This window comes from Marmota marmota, unplaced genomic scaffold (genome assembly GCF_001458135.2).
Source record: "Marmota marmota marmota unplaced genomic scaffold, marMar, whole genome shotgun sequence".
Classification (NCBI taxonomy): Eukaryota; Metazoa; Chordata; class Mammalia; order Rodentia; family Sciuridae; genus Marmota; species Marmota marmota.
Genome location: NW_026000153.1, coordinates 8,687,730 through 8,715,164, shown reverse-complemented (window position 1 = coordinate 8,715,164; position 27,435 = coordinate 8,687,730). Strand labels below are relative to the sequence as shown.

General features: G+C 40.2%; 1 protein-coding gene across 12 annotated transcripts in view; it reads left to right on the top strand.

The window, feature by feature from the left end:
• Pde1c (phosphodiesterase 1C) overlaps positions 1–27,435 on the top strand; it is a 606,321-nt gene that overhangs the window by 111,057 nt on the left and 467,829 nt on the right. Inside the window, exon 1 of one of the 12 annotated variants that reach the window (XM_048786442.1) lies at positions 21,970–22,045. The exons of the other annotated variants lie outside the window; for them this stretch is intronic. Within the exon in view, the coding sequence (XP_048642399.1) occupies positions 21,997–22,045 (49 nt within the window). The 5' untranslated portion in view covers positions 21,970–21,996. Of the gene's footprint in view, positions 1–21,969; positions 22,046–27,435 lie in introns of those variants that run through there. 12 annotated transcript variants of the gene reach the window in all.

Here is a 27,435-nt window from a genome sequence, read left to right as displayed (position 1 = left end):
TTGTCAAGTCAATAAGTATCAAAGGGGATTCCAGTGTCTTTGAAGAAGCAAAGCAGCAGGATTTCTGAGCTGAACTCCATCCTAGCCATCTGCTGAGCCCCAGGGAAACCCATTTTCCAACAAGATGTATTTTCTTTCTGTCTTTCTCATCTGGGTCACTCTTGAGGCCAACTGCGTGAGATAGACAAACTTAAAAGATGCAGAATTTAGTTCAGTTGTGTAAGACATAAACCTGCTCTTAGTGAGTCCTTTAAGGAGGCTGCCTTTTGTGCTGGGAAGGGAGGGTGATTATGCACTTATGCAAGATGCCCTCATATTGATGATGGCGATCACGAGTCTTTACCACTTGTGACGTACTTTCCCAAATATCAACTCGGCTGATTCTATCAAAAACTGTGCAAGATCATTATGATTAGCTCCATTCTACAGATATAAAATGAACTGGTTGCTGCTGTCACTCCCCGAAGGGGGTGTGTTTTGAGTCCTGATGACCACCCAGGCTTTCCCAGAGTGGGAAGTGTTCAGGGAATGGCCAAGTGAAACTAGAGTTCCAAGAAGTCGTAGCGACTTGTTTCAGAACAGTGACTCAACCTAGTTTCTACAGTTCTGAGAAAGCTCAGGCAGTGGAACTAGAAATCCGGGGACCCTCTCACCTTCCTTTTCCTGTGTCCCCACCTCCATGCACCTCATCTACTTCGTATTCAAATCCTGCAGAGCTTCTGATCCTGCTGCCTTCTAGCTAAAAAGCTCCCTTTGCTTGCAGGATCATGTCCTCCTTCCCAGGTAGGGTTCCTTGGCTTCCCCTAACCCTGATTTTGCTTTTATCTGGGTTCCTCCTTGGCAGTTCCCCTGCCAGTCCTGCCTGCCCCCCTGGGTTGCTGTCACTCATATAATCTGTCTTTGTGAAGAGCCACCTTGAGGCAGCTTTGTGTTAGGCACCTGGGTTGCAAAACAGACCAGCGTGATGTCCTGGCGTTTGTAATCCAGCGTGGTCTTAGAAGGTGGTGGTAAAACTGTGCTGTCTTCAGATGGAAAGGCCCAGGTGCTGTGGGAGTGTCCAGGAGAGGGACTAAACCTGCCTGGGGTTGCAGTGGGCTTCCTTGCTCAAGGTTGTGGGAGAGGAGTTGGGAGGGACCACATGCCCTAGAGATTCTGATTCCATATCTCTAAGATGAGGCCCAGGCATGCACAGTTTTAGAAAGCTCATTTTGAACTGCAGTCTTGTTTAGAAACCACTGAGCTGGATGAGGTTGGAGATGCAATGGACAGGGGAGAAATTGGGGAACATTCTAGACAAAGGCATAACTATGTATAAGAACAGCATGGTATGTTAGCTTGAGAGTGGTTAGCAGTAGGAGTAGGGGGTGAGTGGGGAGTGGGGAGAGAGCGGGGGGAGAGAGACTTAGACAGGGACCAGGTAGGAGACTTACATTGGTCCAGTAAAGATTTAATAAGGGACCAGTTAATTCACTGACCTCTGTGGTCCTGTGGCCAGAGGGGTGAAATGGCCTGTTGGGTGGGTAGAGGAAGAGGTTAGGGGGGTGAGCAGAGGTTGTCAGAGTCAAGACTGACTATGAAGTCAAGCTTTGGGTCTTTTCCCCAAGTGCAGTGGAAAAGGTAACAAACCATTTTAAGCAGAGGCAACCTGATCAGACCTGTGTTTGTAAACAGACTCTGGCATTTCTGTGGCAAGTCAATGGGTGAGAGATGAATGGTGTTGCTATCCGTAATAACTACCTATTACTGTGTGTTTGACTTTCCTCTCTGTATCTGGGCCTTCCTGGATCCTTCTGAGTATTAGTTCTCTTTTTGGAGCAAACCAGACAAACTTTCAGGCTGCCAGAGATGAAGGTGGTCCTTGGAGGCTGGAGGCTGTCTTCATTTTCCTAATTACTTAATTCATTTCTTAACAAAATGAACATAGCATTATTTATTTTATTTGTCTATAAAATGATCCATATTCATTTTAGGAACTCAGAAAAAAAGCCCTCATTATCCAGAGATGCCCTCTGTTACTATGCTATCCTAGGCACACATGTGATTCTATTACAGTTTTATTTGTATGGCTCATATGTGTTCTATTACTTGCTTTTAAAAACTTCATAGTATATATGGACCTTTTCCGATTACATAGCTTGCTCTCTCTTTCTCTCTCTCTCTCTCTCTCTCTCTCTCTCTCTCTCTCTCTCTCTCTCGTGCCTACATCCTCTATGCTCACATCACCTTCTCTAATCTTGAATGCTCAGGAGCCAGGTGAAATTTATCTGTTTCACAGCACGCGTGGTGGTGTCTCACTGCTTATACACACACACTTATTTTATATACAAACGTTTACACACACTATATATATATATGCTTATTCTCTGTCTGCAATTGAGTTTTGTAAACATTAGCTTACTTAAATCCCCATTTTCCTGTGGGGAAGGTAAGGTACTTGTCCAGGGAAGCAGACAAGGGCATCCAGGGTATCATAAGCTATAATGGTCGTGTGCAAGCCCGACTATGCACGGAGATGTTAGAGGGCTCTTCTTATACCCATGGGACAAGCCTTTGGTAAAAATCCAAAGCCCTTTGGGATGTTCTCTTAGCATCCCAATGAGAGGCTTTGTGACTTGGCCTGAGGGAGGAGAACTGAATATTAAATTCTTAGGACCTGTTTCTTACAGTTTATTTTAATTGACAACTCAGAAGGCTACTCCTTCCTTTCCCTTCTCTTACAAACAGTTGAGTGCCCACACACTGCCCTGCAAATGTAGGAAGGCATTAGACAATTTGGGCTTGTCGGGAGACTTGACATTGAAGAGTACCATGCCCGGGCCAGGTGCTGTTTCGGGAATTTGTAAAGGGTGAGGATAACTCAGGGGTGGGAAGGGGAACTTCCTGTAGGAGTTGACACAAGCTTGGACTCAGGTTTTTCTACTCTTGTTGTTTTTCTCTCCTTTGCTTTCCCTTCTTTTCCATTCCATGCCTCCCCCAGCCCTTCCAATTCCTCTTTCTTCCTTCCCATTTCTTTTTTCCTTTTCCTTTCCCATCTTTCAGTTTTACTGAGATATAATTTACATGTCATGCAATTCACCCATTTTAAGGGTTGCAATTCAACAGTTAAAAAAAATTTCCAGAGTTGTGCAATCATCAGGTGTATGTGTTTCATTCTGTTTTATTTGAATAGTATTCCAATAAATGGATATATACATTTACTTATCTATTCACCAATTGATGGACACTGGTTGTTTCCAGGTTTTGGCTATTATGAATAGTGCTGCTATAAAATTTTTGTATAAACCTGTGTGGATGTATGTGTTCAATCTCTTGGGTAGATTCCTAGGAGTGAAACTGCTGGATTGTATGGTAAATTCATGGATTTGGTACTGGGCATTGAACCCAGGAGTGCTTAAACACTGAGCAACATCCCCAACCCTTTTTATATTTAAAATTTTTTTTTTGAGACAGGGTCTTGCTAAGTTGTTTAGGGCCTCACTAAATGGCTGAGGCTGACCTTGAACTTGTGATCCTCCTGCCTCAGCCTCCCAAGGCACTGGGATTATAGGCATGCACCACCCTGGCTTAATGTGTAACTTTCAAGGAACTGCCAGGTGGCTTTTTAAGGGGCTGCACCATTTTATAATCCTACCAGTGATGTAGGAGAGTTCTTGAACTGAGTTTTAAAGAGGGAGGAACCAGTTAGGTCTCAAATACTGCAGCTGGCTGCATTAGAACCAAATAGGGATCTTGTTAAAGACTTCTGGACCACATGCTCTAGAGATTCTAATTCCATAGCTCTAGGATGGGGCCCAGGCATGCACATTTTTAGAAAGCTCATTTTGAAGTGCAGTCTTGTTTAGAAACCACTGAGCTGGATGAGGTTGGAGATGCAATGCACAAGGGAGAAATTGGGGAATATTCTAGACAGAGACATACCATGCATAAGAACAGAATAGTATGTTAGCATGATAGCGGTTAGCAGTAGGAGTAGGGGGTGAGTGAGAGAGAGAGAGGGGAGAGAGAGAGCGCGCGCACGCGCGAGTGTGTGTGTGTGTGTGTGTGTGTGTGTCTTAGACCAGAGACCAGGTAGGAGACTTTTGCATTGGTCCAGTTAAGATTTAATAAGGAACCGGTTAATTCACTGACTTCTTCATATTTCATATATATATATATATATATGAAAGAAGTAACTTTTTTGAAGTGCTAGATTCTAGGCTCAGAGCTTTATGTTTAATTTTCAACAAACTTTTTGATGCATTATTATTCTCAGTTTATAGGTCAGGAGGCTGAGGCTTGGAGATTAAATAATAGGGCTGGGACTGGAAGCCATCTCTGTCTGGCTCCCTCCACCACAGCGACCTGCTTCTCCTCCATGCAGAGTGCTGTGCTAGTTCTGTGCGAGGAGGGTCTGGGGATTTCATTTTCATTGAAGGAGAATTTATTATGCATTCTGATATTGCAATGGATTCTCTGGCTGGCTGTGCAGTCACTGCTATTTGCCCTTTTTTGTGATAGGTTAGAGGCATATTAAATTTTCTCTGATGGAAATGAAAATATCTAAATGTGCTAGGGAAATGCAATATGGAATACCTTAGTTAAACACCTTGAGGCTTTAGTTTATCTTAGCTTCAGTTTAAGTCCTCTGCCTTTTCCCTCCTGGTCTTTGTTGATCAAGGTTGCCTTTCCTGCCTGTGCTGAAACTTGACCCTGCATCTCTGGTGACTGTCAGTCTGAGCTCTACAGAAGTGGAAGATTAAGGGCCCTCTGTGACTCAGGCATTGGAGTTCTGTGCTGGGACTGTTTTCAGAGTTGTATGCGTGATGAGGGGAAACTTGTAGTAATTACTGAACAGATGCCCTTAATGAGGTCTCTGCTGGATTTCCAGCTAGCATCAAAAGCTCTGCATTGGGACAGGAACGTCGAAGTCACTGGATCATTATGTGACATCACATCCTCCCCTTGTTGTCATAGCAGTTGTAATCATTCCACTGACAGTGTCCCTCAGGGTGATGGCAAGCCATGTCTTTTTTCATTAATGGGAACCATAGCAGTTCCTTTCATGCTAAGGAGAAAAAGAATTAGCTCTTTGAAAGAAGAAAAACTCAATAATTTTAGCACCTTATTACTATGATTGTTAGTATTTTGATAGTTATCGTGCAGGTTGTGCATGTTGATGATGGAAAATTTTATAAAATCAAGATTGGCCAAGAAAACACAAGATACCTGTAATGCCAATGTGTGGAAAGAACTACTGTTAACATTTTAGTGACTGTCTGAGAAAAACGTTTTTTAATGAATTTGCACACGTATATTCATTGTTTTTTCCCCCCAGATCATTACTGGATGTTGTTTACCTCTTTCCCCACCTAACAACGTGTAGTTAATATCTTTTCATATCAATCTTCTTCTTCATCAAAATTGTTCAGGTACCATGAGTTATTTAGCTGATTCTTTATGGTTGTATGTTTAAGTCCTTTCTGCTTTCTTGGTGTCACAAATAATGTTATACAAAGTCTCAATGCCCCTACCATTTTATAAATTTTTTCTGCCTTAGGATACATTCCTAGAAGTAAAGGTGTTGGGCATTGAGAGTTGAAAACTTTTGAGATATTTGAAATATATATATTAAACCCTCTCCATCTCCAGAGTTGTACCAGTTTTTAATTCTCATATAAGTAAGTTTATATTTACCTATTGACATGGTTTAAATATGGACTTCAACCTTTAAAAAAGTTGTAACTTACTAGATTAAAAATGGCATATAATTCTCCTGTTCCTTTTCTTGACTCTTTGTGAAGTTGAATCTTTTTTCCCTCTAGGTATCAATTATCATCTGTTGTTCTTTTATAAATACCACATTCCTGCCTTTTGGTGGTTTTTCTATTGTTTTTTTTTTCTAATTTACATAAACTTTTAATATATTTAGGCTATGAAACCTAGGTAATATTGGCAGCAAATAATTTTCATTTTGTAAGTAAACCTTGGAAACTTGTTTTGTGTCCAAGTGTTCAATTTTTAAGTAATCCAATCCATTTTTTGTTCACTTATTTTTTTCATATTTAGAAAAACCTTTTACATAGAAGGGATTATGAAAATATGCATCAGTATTTTCTTGTAGAACTTTTTAGTTTTATTTTTATATTTAAATATTTAATTCAGACAAAATGATGAGGTAGGGATTTAAATTTTTTGTTTTTGTTTTTTTTTTGGTCCTGGGTATTGAACCCAGGGGTGCTTAATCGCTGAGTCACATCCCCATCTCCAGCCCTTTTTTAATATTTTATTTAGAGATTGGGGCTCACTAAGTTGCTAAAGCTGGCTTTGAATTTATGATCCTCCTGCTTCAGCCTCCTGAGCCCCTAGGATTATAGGCATGTGCCACAATGCCCAGGTGGGATTTAATTTTGTTTTTCTCCCTAAATTTGTCCATTCTTTTTTGCAATGATTTAAAACACTTCGTTAGTAATTAATTATGTTACACACGTGTGTACACACACTTGGGCCTCTTTTTATAATTTTTATGCTATTTGTCAGTCTCTTCCTATTCTTGGGTGATGCTTTTAGTTATTGTAACTTTGTGACATATATATATATATATATATATATGTTATTGATAGACCTTAGACCTAAAAATTTATTTCTATGTGGTGCTGAGAATCGAACCCAGTGCCTCACACATGCTAGGCAAGTGCTCTTCCACTGAGCTACAACTCCAGTCCCTTGTGGTATATTTTTACATCTAATATGACAAGACTATATTCATTCATCTTTTTCAAAAAGTTCTTTGCTATTCTTGCTTGTTTTTCTTTTTGATGGACTTCATATTTGTCAGTTTTCATTAAAATAATATGTATATTTTTTAATAGGGTTGTAGTTAAGAGCGTGAGTTAGCAACTTCCTAGGTGTTCCAATTCTAAATCAATTGTTGGAAATATTCTATAGGTACTAAAATTAATATCCTGTTTTCATGTATATCATTAATATATTAACTAAATTAATTATATTTTCATTATGTAACCCAGGTCAATTATACAGATTAGCTATTATTAATACCATATTTTAGATTCTTTTTTAATTTTTAAAATTTTTTGGGTTGTTTGATCTAATAGAGACTGATTGTTTATTAGAAACTTCTGCTATATCTTTGCCTTAGAAAAATTTTTTCTTCTATTTCCATCTTAACTTTATACATATTTTGGCGTACTATAGCTTATTTTGCAAAATTTATGTGGGTTATATATTCACTACCAATTTTATTTTTTCAATATAAAATGATTCTCTGGGTTGGTATCATGAAATGGTATTTGCCATTTTTTTCTACAAATTTGTAATATATATATTGTGTGAATATATTCTCATTACTAAAAATTCAACCAGACCAAAACATTAAAATCTTCTCAAATCCACTTCTAACATTTTGGTGAACACCCTTTGCACTTTCTGTTGGGTATGTATGCATATGAACACACAGATTCACAATATGCTGTGGGATCCTTCTTTGCATATTTTTGTGTAATCAACATTTTTTCCCTTTTAAAAATATATGATGGTCATCTTTCTGTTGTAACAAACATAAAGTTAAGTAACCATTTTAAATGAGCTTCTTGATTGGAAATGTTTAAACTTTCATCAGACCAAGAAATTAGGCTTCCCATTCTTTATGTCTTTACCCTTTTTGGTTTACTTTGTTTAGGTACTACTATATGCATGTGTGCACATGTGTATAATATATGTATATATTTTTTAATTTAAATTTTTTAGTAGTGGGGATTGAACTCAAGAGGATTGTACCTTTAACCGACATTTCCAGCCTTTTTTCATTAAATTTTATCTTGAGACAAGTTCTTGCTAATCGTAGAGTCTGGCCTTGAGTTTGTGATCTTCTTCCTCAGCTTCTTGAGTAGCTGGGATTAAAGGTATGTGCCATTGCACCCAACTCAATATTTTATTTTTGACCCAATTTGATAGTTTTAATTTTTTAAGAGAGATTAATATAATTTAAAAATAATTATTATATTGCTCTTGTAACATATCATTATTTTCTACTGAAAAATATATACGATGATGCTCTTACCTTTATTTTTTTCGTTTAGATATATGGACTCTATTTGCTTTACCCTTTTTCTTTTCTAGTGTTTGGAAAGCATATAATATACTATTGACAGTTACCTTTAACTTTTAAAAAATGTATTTTAATCAGCTTTTTTCAATTGTCAGTCAAGTGTGAAATGATACTTTTAGTGACAAGGTCTTTAACACAATTTTGGCTATCCTGTCTTCTTAGGGCTATATTAATATATTTGATTTTAGGTTTTATATGTGCTAAATTTTTATATTTGATTTTGATTTAAAAAAAATAATAATAGTTCACTAAAAATTAACCTATGTGTGAAGCATACAATTCAATGAATTTTAGTAAATTTGTAGAATTGTGCCAGTATCTCCACTATCCTATTTTAGAACATTTCCATCATCTACAAAAGAACCTCCAAGCCTGTTCTCATTGAATCTAGTTTTATATCTGGCTTTCTGAGAATTGTTCCTCTTTTTAAACTAGTTTTATTTTTCACTGCCAATCACTTGTGTGCCTTTTCTGGAGTGCTTGTCTTGATGGTCTTCATCTTTAAATTGTTGAACAACAAATTCAAGAAATTTTCTTGAAACTCTCGCATGTCTTAAGAGCTCATGTTTCTGAAAATCTTTTCCTCATATGGACAGTTAGATTGATGACATAAAATTGCTGAATCGTAACTTTTTTCTTCTTCAAAATACTATAGTCATTGGATTTATTCTAGTGTTGGAGAGATTGGAGTCTTGATTAACTTTTTATACTTTGGAGGCAACTTAATTTATTGGCCTGGGTGCTTATAGGTTTTAAAATCTAACTTAACTCAAAAAGCTTTACACCAAAAAACCCAAACAACCCAATCAACAAATGGGCCAAGGAACTGAACAAATACTTCTCAGAAGAAGATATACAATCAACAAATATTTAAAAAAGTTCAACATCTCTAGTAATTAGAGAAATGCAAATCAAAACTACTCTAAGATTTCATCTCTCTCCAGTCAAAATGGCAGCTATCAAGAATATAAGCAACAATAAGTGTTGGTGAGGATGTGGGGAAAAGGCACACTCATACATTGCTGGTGGGATTGCAAATTGGTGCAGCCAATCTGGAAAGCAGTATGGAGATTCCTTGGAAAACTCAGAATGGAACCACCCTTTTACCCAGTTATCCCACTCCCCGGTCTATACCCAAAGGACTTAAAAATAGCATACTATAATGATGCAGCCACATCAATGTTTATAGCGGCACTATTCACAATAGACAAACTGTGGAACCAACCTAGATGTCCTTTAATAGATGAATGGGCAAAGAAACTGTGGTATATATACATAATGGAATATTACTTAGCATTAAAAGAGAATAAAATTATGGCATTTGTAGGTACCTAGATGGAGTTAGAGAATATTGTGCTAAGTGAAGTAAGCCAATTCCCAAAATCAAAGGCCTGAGCCTGAGAGATGAAAGGGGAGGTTTAATACCTCTTTTTTTCTCTCTCTCATCTGATGATCTCTGTTTTGCACATCAAAGCCAGACTGGAGAGCCGAAGCCTCAGCAGCTATGGTTTTCATCAGTCCCATCATTTGTTCCCAGGTTTTAGTATTGGTCTGTGGTCAGTTTTAGTTTTGTTACAGCTTGTTATAACTTTTAATGTCTGCATTTCCATTTATAGGAACTCATATGCATTAGGGATTTGTGGCTTTATACCATTTTAGGCCAGAGACATCATATTTGATTTTATATGAATTTTGTAAAAATTTTTAAATGCCCTGTGACAATCTGTGAAGGCTTTGTACAAGTGGGGTTGAAAGAAGATTTAAAAAAAACTATATCTGAATAATGTTATATGTTGCTGGTTATTGCCGGAAAACATCAGGAATGGATTTTTTTTTTAATGATGTGAGGTATAGGGATCTTTTTCTTCTATGAATGAGTTCAGAAGCAGAGTCGTGAAGAACTATCTTATAAAAGCTAGGATTTTGCTCTTCCTGTGCTACCCTGAAGTCTCATTTCCCAGTTCTTTCTTTCCCTAGATGATGGTGGTGGTGGTTATTCAAAATAACTGATGTGGTTCTTCTGGAAAAGACATTGTGTCAAGGATTCAGAAGTCTCATTTAATCCTCACTACATACAACTCTTGCAAGATATTTCTTATTAATGCCATTTTTATTCCCATATAAAAGGTTAAACAACTTGCTTAACATCATAGAGCTTACAAGGGGCAGATGAATCAACTCTGGAATCCAGGCTGTGTGGTTCCAGAGTTCCAGCTCCTGGTCACTAAGCAGGACAGCTTCTCACAGTGGCATCCTCTCTTACGACTACCAACCCTCCTCCGACATCGTGAGGCTCCATTCAGCCTTTAAACTATAGGATTTAATGTTGTTTTCCTCTTGGATCCAAATGCCTCCTGTTTGTGTTAACATGAGAATTGAAGGTGTTATGTAGCATGTGTGGGAAATTGAAATGCTTTGTCTTCCTTGTGTTTTGAGTTATGATTAGCTACCCATTAATTGGTGGAAGAAAACCCACATGCCCATTTGTGTCAGTCAGCTTTCCATCACTATAAAAAAACACCTGAGATAATTTGTAAAGAGGAAAAAGGTTTATTTTGACTCTCCGTTTTAGAGTCCATGATTGATTGGCCCTGTTGCTTTGGACCTGTGGTGAGGCAGCAAATTGTGGTGGAAGCATGGTGGAGCAAATCTGCTTACTTCATGAGTGGAGAGTAAAAGAGAGGAAGAGGAAAGCTGGGGCCTCACTGTCTCCTTTGTGGGCATACCTTCAATGGCCTAAAGACCTCGCTTTAGGCCTCACCTCCTGAAGGTTCCACCACCTCCCAGTAGTATCATCCTGTAGAACATATCTCTGGGGTGACACTTAAGATCTAAACTATAGCCTCATTCAAGATCTGTCTATACTTGTTTTGGTCAGTTCTAGTACCTTTTATCTTGTCTTTACCTCAGATTGCTTTGCTGTTAGAAGGGGACTGATGAGAGAACCTAGTTCTTAGGGTTATAGCAAATATTAAGGCACCAATGCATATAAGCTATTTATAACAGTGCTTGGTACATAATAAATAATCCATAAATCGAGTAATTGGATATTATTATTAGTAATAGTATACTTCCGTTTTCTAATTTCATTATGGCCGTCTATGAAAATATGCTTGTATTTTCACAGATTGAGCATCAAGTTTCAGTTGTCTTAAAATTCAAAAAGTTTGCCAACTTTATGAGTATGTACATCATAGGGTCTGTTGTGGTTTGGATGTAAGATGTTTCCCAAAAGCTCATGTGTGAGACAATGCCAGAAGGTTTAGAGGTGAAGTGATTGGGTTATGAGAGCCTTAACCCAAATAGTGAATTGATAACCTGATGATATTAATTGAGTGGTAATTGGAGCAGGTGGGGTGTGGTTGGAGGAGGTGGGGCATTGGGAGCGTGGCTTTGGGGTATGTGTTTGTATTTAGCAAGTGGAGATTTCTCTCTGCTTCCTGATCATCATGTGAGCTGCTTCCCTCTGCCACACTCTTCTGCCATAATGTTCAGTTTCACCTTGAGCCTTGAGGAATGGAGTCTTCAGTCTATGGATCGAGACCTCTGAAACTGTGAGCCCCCATATAAACTTTTCCTCCTCTACAATTGTTCTGGTTGGGTCTTTTAGTCACAGCAGTGAAAAAGTTGACTAAAGCAGGGTCCTTCTAAATGAGAATGGCTATGTATGATGCCATTGTGTCAATGAATTCACTAGATTTTTTACCTATTGCAAATGACATCTTGTCTTTGACATTCAGTTAAACTCAGAAACAAGTGATTTATCAACTCTCTATGGTTATGGAGTTGAGGGTGCATATATAAATGAATCACAGGGGAAACTCTACATATTCACTTAATTTCATTGTTCTTTTGCCCCTACAACCTGTTTGCAGGGAAGACCAGAAAGACTTAAGGTTTTATTGGTTTTTGTTTTCCTCAGTGTTTCTGTCAATTTGCAGGTAGTGAAGTCTTAAGCTAGATGCTGGATACAGAAAAGGGTTTGAGCTATTTTCCTGATGTTGGTATTTCTTTGTTTGATGCTAGACTCTTCCTTAAAACTTGTTTTTGGGTCTGTGGTGTGATATCATGGTTACATATTTTGGTTTTCATGCATGATTCCTGGCTCATATCTTCCTCCCCAAGGCTTATACTCTCCGCCTACCTTTCTGGCTTAGAGATGGCCATGAAAAAATTCTCTGACCTGCTTGTTTGGTGGCAGATCATAATACCACCATTTCAGAAGGGATCCTGCTCAACCCTGGAGGGATGACAGCTACACAGAGTGGCCAAGAAGGGTCTAAATGGACAGTCCTTGCTGGCTTCCTCACCTAGTCTATTAGCATTATATATGAACTGAAGTTTCCATAAACCCCTGAAGGACAAGCTTCAGAGAGCTTCTAGGTAATAGCATGAGGAGGTTCCAGAGGGGTGGTATGCCTGGAGAGCACAGTGTGCTCTATAGTGGGTCTAGAGTTTCTGTGACCCACAAGACTTGCCCAAGAATTTCCCTGGGGAAGAAAAATCCTACTATCTATGGCCTGCCTTGGGGAAGGGGTTAGGAACCATATAGCTCTTTATCATTCCTCCTTTGTAATATCTTCTATAATAAACTGGTAAACAGAAGTGAGTGTTTCCTGAATCCTGTGAGCTCCTTGAGCAAATTAACTGAATTCGAGGAGGAAGTTGTGGGAAACCTGATTTACAGGTGCTTGGTGAGGAACAGGTGAAAGGACCTGGGCTTGCAGTTGTCACATGAAGTCGAATGGAGGTTGGGGCAGTCTTGGGGATAGAGCACTCAATCTGTGGGATCTGACACTTTCTCCAGGTAGACAGTGTAAGAACTGAATTGGATTAGAGGATACCCAGCTGGTGTCTGCTGCTGCAGAATGGCTTGAGGTCACTGAAGTCTTCAGGGCTGAGTGTAATGTGAGAACAAAGGGGAAATGGTTTTGTTTTGTTCTTTTTTTTTTTGCAACACAACTGGCCTGTCACTTGTTCAGTAAGATTTATTGAGGAAATAGGTAGAGAGGCCACTAGCATGAATGACTGTGCAGATGATGCACTATAGGAACTTGCAGGAGCTTGCTTTGGCTCACCAGGTTCACGGACATCAGTGGGGGTTGGGCATGTGAATCCTACAAGGAGTTTATATTCAAAGTTCTTTTCTTTTCCTCATTTTAAACTTGGAAATATATGTCACCAGTGTTCAGGCATTGTCTGATAAAATGTGTCAGCCTACATTCTTTGCTAGCTGTAGGAAGAAAACCTATACAGAAGGGAGAAACTTCTTAACACAGCAGACTGCTTAGTGGAAGCAGTCTCGGACTTAGGGTAAAAAGTTCTGGGTTTTAATCCTAGATATGCATTTCTAATAGTGTGACTTTGATCAATAATCTCCCCAATCTGGGCCTAAATTCTTCATCTGTAAGAAGAAGGAATTTAACTTGATAAGTCATTTTTTAACAGGTTCTGCAGAATCGTAGGACCATGAAGAGGTGTCTTCGGAAGGGGGTACACCATTGGTTCAAACGTCAGGTGACAAGCATATTTTCAAAATTTTAAACACCATTGTGTGCTCACTTGTTTTACAGAATATGCTGATTTTCTTTAACACATCAGCAATGGTTTATATGTTGATTTATGTTGCAAGATGAGCTATTTTTTCTAGTAGTTCTTGAAATAAAGTGTCTCTGTTTATTTCAGTTTATTTGGAAAGTCTCCTGAGACTGCAAGGTGAGTAGCAAAGTTCATCCCTATTTACAAGTTCCTCCTTATTTGTAAGTGTACATCAGAACGTTTTCAATCTTCTGTAACCAGAAACATGACAGAGAGATACAGTGGAAGCTGGTGTGATCTAGAACACAACATCTTCTTTCCCCCTGATATGAAATTTACATGTTCAATAAAATGACATCTAATTGAGCTCACTTTGTAATAAATGTAAGTTTCCACTTTAAAAAGAAATGCTATGCTAATATATCCATTAGAGTTCGGTGTAAAACCTCATTTGAATAAAATGTTTTACTGCTAAAAATGTTTGAGGCATTGCGATCTATGTTTCTAAGACTCTTTCTGGTTCTAGAAGTTTCCCGAGAATAAACTGTACCCCAAACTTCCCCACTGTGCTTTGGTGAACATTTGTCACTACGAGATCCTCTGTCCCATCTGTAATAAGAACGGCATTCATATGTTGCTCTGAGATCTCTGGAAGTGAGGCAGCTGCAGGAGTTAGGTGGGGACACTAGGGATCAATGTTTTTAGGTTTGAGACACTTGTATGTTTGATTTTTCTGAACTAGGTGATACCACAATTATGGTATTGACACAGCTGGTTTGTTAACGAATGGATTGGCTTTGTGCTGACTGTAGACCCAGCTAATATAGCCTCTCTTATCCATGGAGATGTTTCATGACTCCAGCGGATGTCTGAAAAGCACATAGTACTGAACCCCATAATATGTTATTTCTCTATATACCTATGATAAAGTTTAATTTGTAAATTAGGCAGAGTAAGAGATTAACAACAATAATGCAATAGAACAGTTATAACAATATACTTGTAATAAAATTGCCAGCATCACTATTCTTCCACTTTGAATTCATTATTAAGTAACATAATATTACCTGACTATAAGCATTGCAATCCCACCTGAGTCTACCTGACTAATGGGCAGGTGGTGTATATATAGCAGGGCTGTGCTGGATAAAGGGATGATTCACATCCCGAGCAGACTGAGAGGAACAGTGTGGGATTCCATCATGATACTCAGAATGGCATGTAGTTTAAAACTTATGAATAATTTACTTCTGGAATTTTCCATTTAATATTTTATGACCATGATTGACCATGGATAACAAAAATTGCAGAAAGCAAACCTGTGGAAAAAGAGGGGACTTCTGCATAACTGCAAGTCCCCCCACAAATTGGTGTGCAAATCTTGGAAGGCCCAAGTCCAAGTGTACCCTTTGGTTCTGGGGGAGCTCCTACTCTGACAATCACCAGGCTCAGCTGTCCTGCTGCCTGCGCCCTGAATGACTGCTGCCTTACTAACACACACATGCAAGGAACCACAAAGGAAATCTAGTGGGTTCTGCAGTGCAGTTCCAGTTCTCCTTACTGTGTTAACCTATGTCCGCTGCAGCTGAGGAAATGGCTGTGGGATGACCTTTCATTTAATCCTGCCATGTTTTCATTTCAAAAATATTGTAATTGCAGGAAATTCTTGGCGTATGTTTATACGTTTGCTCAAAGTGCAGGACCAAGAGTTTATCAATTAATTTTTATAAACAGTTTTGCTTTCCCCTGATATCCTTTGCAAAATGCTGGCTGCTATTCCTGGGCTAATGGGACTGACTATGAGAGGCTGCATTCTGTCCACTCCTGACTGGGCACTTTGTCCAGTGTCTTTCATTGCTTGGCTGTGACTACTGTTCTTTTTGCAACTAATATCTGAATATTGTGCTGGAAGAGTCACTTCCTGGCTATGTCCAAATGGAACAAGATGTCTTGATTGCTTCCTCTACAGCACTTCTCCCATGATCCAAAACACCCCCCTTCCATTTCCTCCTCAGAGTCAGTGCTATAGCAGTTACTGATTAGTTATTTCATACCCAGTGTCACAGGGTTAACTAAGCATGGAGTAGATGCTTAATATGGACTTGTCAACATTGTAGCATCCATCTGTCTCCTTTGTCCAATGTATTCCTTTACCTTATCACATTTAACATGTAGCCCAATAAAAATAACCCTACAGTTCTCAGCTTTTGTTCTCCAGCTTATCACTTAGTGTTGGTGAAATGGCTGACTCTGCAGTTATTCCCTAAACCTCGCTGGCTAGAACTGATTCAAGTGCATGCTCCTAGCTTAGTAGGAGACTAGCATTATTGACTTCAAAGGATCGTAAGTCATTCCATCAGAATGGGTCCGTTGCATGTAGACCTAATCGGGTTCTATCTTTGAGTCTTTGAAGAGAGTACTGGCCATGGGTTACATAACCAAGAGTGATACGTGTAACCTAAGTGAGTATTTTACTGGTTGAAAATCAGGGTTGTGATTGCATAATAAACTTCATTGTAGGCAATGAACTTTGGCTTTGAGAATCTATTGATTTGTGCATAAAAAGGGTTTAGAGTTTTCAGAATTTACTTAAATGGGAGAATTACACTTACATTGGTTCAGGGTGGATTAACATCTTTTCTGAAATTCCCTTATGGAGTGTGTGTGTGTGTGTGTGTGTATGTGTGTGTGTGTTTGTGTGGGTGTGTATTACTATTTTTTGGTCTGCTGGGATGGTTGGAGTGTTTGCTTTGGCTATATGAGGATTTAATCATTTTTAGTCCAACTGCATCCCTAGCACAGGTCAGTCAATTAGGGTGGCGAGGACACCTACTGATTAGTCCTCAGCATGCTAGCTATGCCTCATCTTGGTTCACTCCTGGCCCCGTGGCTGTTTCCCCTTCCTGTTAGTCTCCAGTCCCATGACTGATGTGTTCATTTCTTTTTCAAACATTTCTCCCTATTTAACAGTATCAGAAGGTGGAGGCCCTAGTGTTAAAGTTGGTAGGGTCCATGCAAAACCTGTGGAGGTGTCAAGTTTGTATATTTGCCGGTCAATAAGTTCTTCTGGAACTGTCCGCTTCCTGTGTTTCCACATGTATTTTATTTAATTTCAATTAATCAATGTGGCACTGTGTCTTCTTCCAATGTAATTGATTTCCGTCTGCTGAAAACTTCCCACTTCACAGTATCATTCCTAGTTCAGAAATGATCGTCTCCCTAAATACAATGCTCTTATTTTTAAACTTTTTCTCCCATACATTTTTCTTTAAAAAGTGATATCTCTTAGTGTTTGTCTCTTCTAGAATAACATAGCATTATAACTTTGCCCAAATTAATTAAAGTAAAGAATGTGTATTGAGTTTAGCACAAAAATATGTACCGAGTATCTTAGGTCTCCAGGCCAGGTGACATTGTGTTTCCTGACCAGCCCTTAACATATAGGCTTTCAACTTGTCATGCATAAAGTCTTTTTCTCACATCAAGCCACTGGAAATTAATGTCTTCTCTAAAATGTGTTGGGGTGCCTTGATGGATGGAGTGGTCACATTGAAATGAGCTTGATGTCCCAAGTGGTCATTTTGTCTCTTTACTTTCTTGACTGTATAATCCAGAGAGAACACATTTTCCTGGGCCTCATAGTTTCTTGCAGATTTTTTTCTTTTATATTACACACATGCAACTTACTTATTGGAAAAAAAATTAGAAAACACAGTTGCACTAAGAGAGAAATAAATTAAAGCCACTCTACATTCCATTATCTAGGGATGAATACTATCAGATTTTGAAATACCTATGTGTGTGTGTGTGTGTGTGTGTGTGTGTGTGTGTATTTTACATGCCAGCTGTTTGCACATAAAAGGATTATATATATATTATTTTGTATTTTCTTGTTAATCCTTTTGGATATGTGGCCACAAAAGGTCCAGTTCTGATGCTGCTGGATGATGCTAATAACTGGAGAGACACATTGACTGGGGAAAAAAGAGCTTATTGCTTATTGGTAACGATTTGGCAAGTTGGAAGATGGAGAATCCTGTCCTGAAAAAAAAATGTCATCTTGCTTAGGGGTCACAGGAGCAAGGCTTATATAGGTGTTTGGGGAAGTAGCTTTTGAGTCTCTGGTGGGGGCAGGGGTCATAAATTGTGGTCCTCTGCTTTTCTGACATACATGTGACTGTTATCTGAAGATCACTTCATGTTCTGGGTTCTGTAACTCTAAAGAAAAGTTACTGATTAGAATATACCCCTCTCCCTTTTTTCTCCAGGAATATTTAACCTTGAAGTTTAAGATACATAATGAGAAGAGAACAAAAACAACATTTGCTGGGGGAACAATATTAACCCATTAGGTGGCTTCTCTCAGAGGCATCATCTACAGAAAAGCTAGTGGAAGGCTGATAACTTGCTGTTTGGCTGTGTGACCTCCAAAATTAATGGTTTTTAGTTAAGTAACAGCAAATGAAGCCGGAAGGTTTCTTTAGGTTTCCCCTCTGTTACAGATATCCTGTTTTTACCACATAATCGCATCCTAAATTCCCTTCTCTCTCTCTCTGTGTAAAATATCCTCATCCTCATTTTTAAAAGGTGCACATTGTTTCAACATTAACTTATTAGAGCTTATTTTAACTGAGGTTTTGCTCCTCAGAGGGTCCCTGTGGGCACTGTCCTCATGGCAAGTTTGTCAGAAATGGAGACTCCGACCCCCAGCCGCACTGGTTTTGACTGCAGTGGAACCCCCTCCTCAGGTGGCTCCTGTCACAATGACGTGGGAGAAGGGCTGGTTGAAGGCATTTTCACTAGTTTTCACTATAAACTAGTGTTTTCACTATAAACAACACTGTGAGGAACATTTAGAGGACATCCTTAAGGAGGTCTCTGTGTACTGCTGTTGTGACAACACAAACACAGCAAGCTCTGGTGACCGCTCTTTTATAGCTTCCTACTGCTCTCAGGTTCCAGGGAAAGAATTCATGAGAGGCGAGAGTTTCTCTCTACATCAGAATATCTACTAATATCTTCTTATTGGGTGTGTTTGCTGGTCCCTTAGGTCTCTTGCCTCTTCTCCATCCAGCTTTTAGGAATTCTTTCATATGCATGTGTTGGGAATGGGTGGGGGAAGAGAGGCATATGGCAATGTGTAGTTCAATGCTATTAATTACAGAAAGGCTGCATGGTATTCGGAATGATACTCATTATTCTAACTGCATTTACAAACTAAACTCGTTTCCCCTCCTCTCCATGAAAGGCTGAAGCTCAAATCATTGATTTTTAAAAACAACCTAATGAATTTCACTGTAGGCAATTTCCCCTCATTTTCTCTTTGAGCCTCTCTGTGGCAGATCAAGTTCATCCTTCTTTATTTTACAGTATCTAGTCAACAAATATTTATTGTTCACCAGCTGCCTTGAATCTCTTTTGGAACAAAGCAAGGTAGAAATAAATATAGAGCCCCACATTTTTTACTGTGCCATTTCTTGTGTCTTATATGCTTTGCTTCAGATGTGTTTTTCAATTCTCCTATTATTCTAGGAAGAGGTATCATAAGTTCCACTTTCTAGTAAAGTAACTGAGGCTGGAGAGACTGGTGATTGCCATGGGAAAGGGGTCAGTAAGTATTGGGGCCAGCATTTAAACCCTGGTCTGGCTCAAAAACCCATTCCCCACCCCCAGTCCTGCCCCTGAAGTTGCCAGGCCAAGCTAATCAAGGCTTAACAAAACCCTTTGGAAGATGAAGTGGTGAACCATTCGGAAACTTCCAGATTGAACTGAACTTAGCTTCCTGACATCAGCAGTTATCCTGTACCTCAGTCCTGGTTCTAGAAATGGAATTCCACAGCTGTCATGCCAGACTGGTGTGACCCACTTGACTGGGTAGCAACGCCCTGAGGAATCTGAAAATCCCCTCCACCCCATGCACTTGGTGGCCTGACCTGGTAGCACTGCCAGCCTTTCTCCTTTACTGTTTCCACCTCTGTAATATGGGGAGAATGATCCCTAATGCCTAGGAGTGTTGTAGTGATTTTAAAGATGATGCTTGTAAAGTGCCTAAGCACTCTAGAAATTGCTGCTTGAGGCAGAGCTGGGCATGGGCTCTGCTGGGTAGAGAAATACAGAAGCGACTAGGAGAAAAAGAGATGATTTATGGGGTTTCCTCCATTGCATATTATATCCCTTCCCAGGATTGCCAGGGGTGTCAGAAGAGACTTCACTTTGAGTGTTTGGGAGTTATGCTCTGGGATGCTGGAGGTTGTGTGAGAATGGGTGAGATTAATTTCCTACCAATCTCTCCAGGGGAAAAGACCCGTTTAACTGCACCTTCTTCCAGAGCCGTCTGTGACCCTGAAGCTTGCTGAATTCTGTTTCCTTCCTTCTCTTCTGCCTGACTCTCCTTTCTCCACCAAGACCTTTCATGGAGGTACCCCAGGTTTGGACCTCAGCCCACCCTCTCTTTTCACCCCACATGCTTCCATTCATTGTGTGGGTTTGCTGCCACCTGTGCACCAGCAATTCCTGGAGATCTCTTTTGAAACTCCAGAGTCACTCCCTGCTTGCCTGACCCCTGGACAGCTCCACCCAAGTGTCCCTTAGATAGCCCAATCCTGGGCATACCCAAACTAAATACACTTTGCCCTAACCTGGCCTTTGAGCTGGCCTGGGAATTCCTTTCTGACCTCATCTTTTCTGCCCTCCTGGAGCAAGCGATCTCCAACTACAGAGAGTTTAATTGACCCCCAGCTGGGGGAGGCGTTTGAGCGGAGGCCACGCCTCCCAGGGCTTCTTCTAGCGGTTGGCAGCGGGGAGGTTCCTAGGAGACAGGAGCCTTTGGATGATTATCAGGCTGATCTCCGCTTCAGGATGGCCTTGCCAGACCTTCTTCCTACACAGTGATCTAGAGCACTTTCTCTTTTCACTGGGGTCAGGTCCTTGCGTTGTGGTCCCATCGCCCTTCCTGCTTCCCCAGCTCCCTCCCCTACTTTATCTGCAGGCTCCACACAGTGGGAAATCCTGGTCCATTTAATCCCATCCATTGGTGTTTACTTGTAACTCTGGGGCTTTGCGCTTCCCTTTGCCTAGAATGTTCATCTCATCATGGCTCAGCTTGTAGTTCAGGCTTCCACTGAAATGCTGTAACCCGAGAGAGAGCCCTGCCCTGGCCATTCTGTCTAAAGTAGCCTTTCCCTAATATTACAGATATTCCTACACATTGATTAGGAGCTTGCGCACTTACTATCTCTTTGATGCAGGCTTCTCTGATTGCTCCATTGGAATGAAGTCTTTCTCCTGTGAACACACATCCTGTGTTCATTTCCAACAGCTACCAATCTGATCTATTTTAAAGTTATTTGAATATATATCTTTCATTGTTGGTCAGAATACATTTGGTTGTAAGTGATAAAGATTCAACAAGGTTCATTTCAGTGAAAACCCCAACTTTGTGAGTCACAAAACAGAAAAAACAAAAAACAACTAAAAAACCAAAACCCAAAACCCACCTTGGGGCAGCCTAGCTTTAGCCATAGTTGGATTCAGTGGGTCAAATTTTGTCCTTATACTTGTCCTCTGTTTCTGTTTCTCTCTCTTCCAATGTTTTGGCTCTACTTTGACTTGTGTGGGCCTCACTCTCAGGGAAACCTTGTCTGTGTGGTAGTGTCTGTTACTTTGTCCTTAAAAGAAAAAGAACAGTCTTGTCTTCTGTTATTCCAACATGAAGTCCTGTGACAGAGTCTTATTGGCCTGGATTGGATCATGAGTTTATCCCTGAACCAATCTCCATGGCTGGAGGACTGCTAATGCACTGAGTGGCCAGGTTTAAATCAGGAGGCTACCTCAGGAGCTGAAGGCTAGAACCAGCTTCACTCACACCTCATCAATTGAGAAAGATTGAGTGTGCACTGTCCAGAGTTGTTTATTAATGTTAGTGTGCCTGAATGCAAAGGGATCTCTTTTAGGGGAGTTGAAGCCAATGAGCATGACTAGAAAATAAAAGAATAAGGATTTATTACTGGCAGTGAGTTCAGAGAGCAGCAGAGTTATCTGCAAAGTGATGCTCTCCCTTGGAACAAAGGACGCATGGGGATTTTATTCTGGGAGCCTGTACATATTCACTTTAGGGTCAGGCACATTCTTGAGCATCTCAGGGTCATAGTTCCAAGAAGTTCAGGGTCATAGTCCAAGAAGAAAAGATGGCGGATACATTCCTGGGCATACTCAGCTCAAGGTCATAGAACCACATGGTAAAAGGTTAAAATGGCTTCTAGACATGCTCAGTTCAATATTATAATGAGCCAGTTTTTTTTTTTTCTAGGAACCTAAAAGAAAATCTTAAGAATGGCATCAGGATCTTGAAAATCATGACTGGTTCTTCATGTCTTCAAAAACAAAAGAGAAGATACTTTGAAGGTGCATTAATGTAGGAAATTGCCTCAAAATGTGCCTGTCTTACTGGCAGCTAACATCTGTAGCATTGTAATGAACTGGGTGAAAGGGTAGTGAGACAGCATAGGTGCTAGTGGAATGAATTCTCTTTTCTTTCACTTCTTTCTTGTCAATCTTGCCCCTTCTGAAATGGTGTGCCTTTTTTGTTGTTAACTACTTAAATCCATCACTGCTATTAATTTTATGTATCTGAGTGAGTTCCATCACAAACTGGGCTATTGCCCTTGCTTCTTGGCAAAGTCATCCCAGATTTTAAAGGGAAATGTAATAGTTTAAAGAACAATGGGGGACATTGTACTGTGAAACTGGGGGAACAAAAAAATCATCTGTTGGGCATTTTTAAAAAGGAAGGGAGACATGCAGAAGAATTTTCAGCAGAGCCTTTGCTAGTGCCATATGCCTGGTTGTTTTCTGGCTCTGTCATAGGCTCAGGGAATGTGGGGGCACGTAACACTCTGGTTCATCAACTCTAAGGAAAAGGGTCAATGTAGGCACTGAGTCTTGTGGGTCCATTTGGAGAATTGCTGGTGGCCTTGTCCAGTTGTCCCTTGAGCATTGCACAGGGCTGCACGCAAGCAAAATCCAGGGTGGCATGAGGTATTCTCACTTGAGGTTTCCCATTCCAGTAGATCCTCGCTGTGATGTGTAGACCTAACAGCTTGGAACTATTTGGATGGAATCAGATGCTAGCCATGAAAGTAGAGAGTGTAAAAGACATGGGTTTTTGAGTCAGGTGGGATTAGGTTCATATCTTAGTATAATCACTTAATAGCTGTGTGACTCTAGACATGTTAGCAAAGCCCTTAGAGCCTCAGTGAGTTAATCTGTAAAAGTCAATTAAAGAAAAAAAAAACTACTGCACATGTGGTTATGAAAGGTCATTAGGGGTAATGTATAAATGTTGGCTTTCTTCCTTCTTTGATAAGTACTAGTAATCTTACCAATATTGATTCTTATATTTTAAATCCTTAATGCTTTCCAATATTTAGGAGTTCTCTACCTAGTAGATTTTAATTGCTTGGGTCGTAACTTTTATAATCATCTCACAACCAACATGGTAAGAATGATCAATGGATAATAAAGCTAGGAGTTGGGTGAGATTTTGTTGAAGAGTAGAATGTTTGCATGGCCTGGAATTGTCTTGCAAGGCAGAAAATAAAACAGTAGGGATATTGAGGAAAAAATCTTGACAATACTTTGATCAGGTGATTAAAATGAAAATCATTTATGAGGGACAAATGGACATTGTGTGCCTCCAGATATGAGACCCTGAGAAAGAAACAGCATTATCTATGCAGAGTTCTGGCTGAGGATAGAAAACCCAAATCTAATCACAAGGATGTACCAGACACACTCAAAATGGGAATCTCACACACACACACACACACACACACACACATATACACACACACACCCCTGCCCCCAATACACACATATATGTAAATGTTAATATCATAAAAGACAAAGAAATACTGTTGGAAATGTTACAGATGAAACAGGGCATTAAGGGGCCTGCCTGGGGATGAATGCAGTACCTGACCCCAGACTTGATCCTGTCTGGGGGGGAAATGCTATGAAGGATAGTACCAGGTCACCTGGCAAAGCTGGGATGGGGACAGTAAGTTAGGTAAAAGTACTGTATTGGGGCTTGGGCTGTAGCTCAGTGGTAGAGCGCTTGCCTTGCACGTATGGAACACTGGGTTCCATTCTCAGCACCACATAAAAATAAATAAATCAAATAAAGGCATTGTGTCCATCTTCAACTAAGCATTTTTTAAAAAAACGTACTGTATTGTTATAAATTTATGTAATCAACAGTTGCACCGTGGTTATCTCTTTTCTTAGGAATATAGCCTTAGGTATTTAGGGGTAAAATGCCACATGTATGTAACTTACCCTAAAATGGTTCAGAAAAAAAAGGAATATATAAATATATATTCAGGAAGAAAGGAAGAGTAGGGGAGAGGTGTGATGAGGGGAAGAGGTGAGGCAGAAGCAGATGGGGTAAAATGTTCATAGTAGGTGAATCTGGGTAAAGTCTATATGGTTATTCCTCATACTCTTTTTAGTTTTGCAACTTCTTGTAAGTTTGAAATTATTTTCCCAAAGTTAAAATACAATATTATGCTCCTAGGGACCTGGATTACCAGGAGTTTTGGGGTGATGGTGATGAACAGGTGTGTGTTAAGGAAATTTCCTGGGGATTCATACCCTTCCGTCTTGCCTGATTGAAAGGAGGTACTGTACCCTGGCAGGCAATCAATCACATTTGACATTTAAATTCCTAGTTAGGATTCAGTGGTGCTCAAACCAAGAATCATAATTCTGTATAGTCTTGAATGAAACTATGACTAAGGACTAAAAAGAGGGAGTAAGGACATTTTAGGCCACACACCTAGTTGTGTAAGACATATTAGCTTTCTTTTTGACACAAGGGATTGAACCACTGAACCACATCTTCAGCCCTTTTTATTTTTTATTTTGAGATAGGGTTTTGCTAAATTGCTTAGGGCCTTGCTAAATTGCTGAGGCTGACCTTGAACTTTAGATCTTCTTGCCTCAGCCTTCCAAGCCACTGGGATTACAGCCATGGGCCACCACACCCTACTGTATCAGTTTAATGAATTTTCTAAAAATCAATTTAAACCTTATTCCAATCTCCCATCCCAATAGGTTGGTAGGAAGTGCAAAGAGTCATTTCTGGACATCTCACTTCCCAAGTATCATAGAAGTCTAGTAACCACAGCAGCAAAAGTGGGCAGAGGGAGGGAAGAGCCCAGTACATTGCTTGCTGGTCCACTGGGCACCATGGAGCTGAATGGTCAGCCTCTTTCCTCGTTGGTGGCTTTGTTCTTCTTTCTCATATTTGAGTACACAGGGAATCGTGGGCCACCTTTTCATCTCCCATGTATGATGCAAAATTAGATTTTAAAAAAATTTAAAATATTTCCACCCAGATTAGGAGAATTAGGTGAATTTCCACATTCTTATCTGGTCTTTGGCAGCTGTTTTCTTACCAACCAGTGGTTGTCACATTTAGAAATCCTAGAACAGTCATAAGGTTGAGTTATCCATCTTGGGGTCAGCACAAAATATTGATAAGTGTTTTGGTTTCTAGAATGAAGGTCTCAGGATTATTTAGTTTAATAGTGTTCAGATATATTTTTTCCCCTTTAAGGATAATACTTTAAAACTGGTGGCATATTAAAAGAAGAATCTACAAATCATGATATTGAACTAATGTTAAGGAAATAAATGATTTCAAAATGACTTTAACCCACCAAAATGTCTGTCAAGATTTTTTGATTCCCATTATTCTAGCTATAATATTGATAGATATCTATGGGCAGGATCAATGTAAAAATCGATGTAAACTTAATCCCCAGCCTCTGATCCAAGAGGCCAACAGTGAACTCACAAATCAGTTTTGGGGACTTTCTGAATTCTCTCAATCCCCAAAGGATGAGGTAGATGAAATCTCTCCACAGAGAAAACCACAGAAAGGCTGCCCTCCATGGACTGACCACTGTGCTCACCAAACAAAGAATTGGGGTCAATCATATTTGAAGGAAAATTGGACTCATGTTTCATGGGCTCCTTCTCTGGACTGGATGTTTTTACGTGTGTATTGTCTCACAATACTCATAGGGTCCTGAAAAGAAGAGATAATCTAGTCGTTTTGCAGGTGGAAAATCTGGGGTCTAAAAAGGTTGAATAACTTTTCCAAGGTCATACAGCTAATGAGTTGACTAATTTGTTCATTTGCTCTGGTAGGAGTTGATTCAGCTACTGCTCTTCCCAGAGTTGCTTCGTTTCCTAGGCTTAACCCTTATTTTCACGGACTTCCTGCCTTGGGTGGGGACTCGATACCTAAGCCCTCAACACTGAAGTCTCCTCTGTCCAGAGGACACTCATCAGTCGCTGGGAAACAGGAAAGTCTCCAGCCCTCTGGAGACTGGTTTGGCCTAAACCTCAGAGCCTCATAACACCTCTTGGGAAGTTGCCCCATCCTCCAGTTGAGATGGGATGAATTTCTGACCTCCTGTCCATAGCTGGGTGAAAGAAAGGATATGCCTTGGGTTTATGTTACGAGTTGATCTAGTGACCCTTGACAGATTCGTGTAACTGGAGTTGTTGGGAAGGGAGGGTGCATAGCAAATGGACCCATCGCTGCTTGGAGGCAGGAGGAGATGATGGGTGATAGGTGGCCTCTGTGGACAATGTTCCCTTTCTCTGGATTAACTGGGTCCACCTGGGCTGCTGGATTAGTATCATGGGGTAGAGAGGTGATGATGTTTGCTTGAGAAATTTCCCTGGGAGAAGACGAGGAGAACAAATGAAATCTTTCCTTAAAAGAAGTGTTTTTGTTTTGTTTAAAATTTAAAATTTCAGTCCAGGGTAGTGAGAAAACCATGAGAACTTAAGTCTGGATTTGGGTCTGAAGGTTATTTTCCCATTCCCAGTGTACCACAGAGGATCTGAAAGGTTTAGGAACTTGCTCAGGGTCCCCCAGCTGGAAGGAGGCACAGCCCAAGGTTAACCCACTTGCTCTGACTCCAAGTCCTTCCAACAACAGAGGCTTGCATGACCCCTGAGCACAGGGTGTGTGTGTGTCCTGTGCCTTTAGGGAACTTGTCCAGTCATGCCATGAATGAAGTGCTGGTGGAGGAACAAGGAGAAGGAAGAAGAGGGGGTCTCAGTGGTGCTCCTCACCAGCCTTGGGCCGCTCTCTTTCCCTGTTCAGGATACGGGCAAGCAAGAGACAACCATCTCTGGGGTCTGGGGAGTTGGGAAACACACACCGTATGAAATGCTTCAAATACAGGACTGTAAAAATGCCTTTTTCCATTTGATAACCCTTTGCTGACTTTCTACCATGTACAGCCATCCACTGGAGTCCAAACCATGACATGAGATGGGGCGGGGGGAATTACTAAGGACCCCCATCTGCCCTGTGCCGAGCACACCAAGGACATTTCCTCTCAGTCCTCATACATGTTGCAAGTCAGTTCTGTTGTTTCCAGTTCATAGGTGAGAGGACTGAAGCCAAGAGAGTTGGTGACTTGGGTCCACAGTCCTGGAAGGAGCTGAGCCTTTTAAAGGATTCTTTGAGGGTTTGATACTCTTAAGTAAAAAATAGGTGGGGTGCATAAAACAATCATAGAAGGCTGCAAGCTTGTCCAAAACTTCAAGAAACTGGCTGCTATGGCCTGTTGGATTTCCTGGATCTTCCACGTGTGAGCCAGTCAGTCCCCAAATTGAGACACTTCCATTGCCTTGGTTATTATTATTTTTTTTAACATGATGGTTCCTCAGGGACCCCAAAGTCTTGAATTCCCTTGGCTGGCACAGAT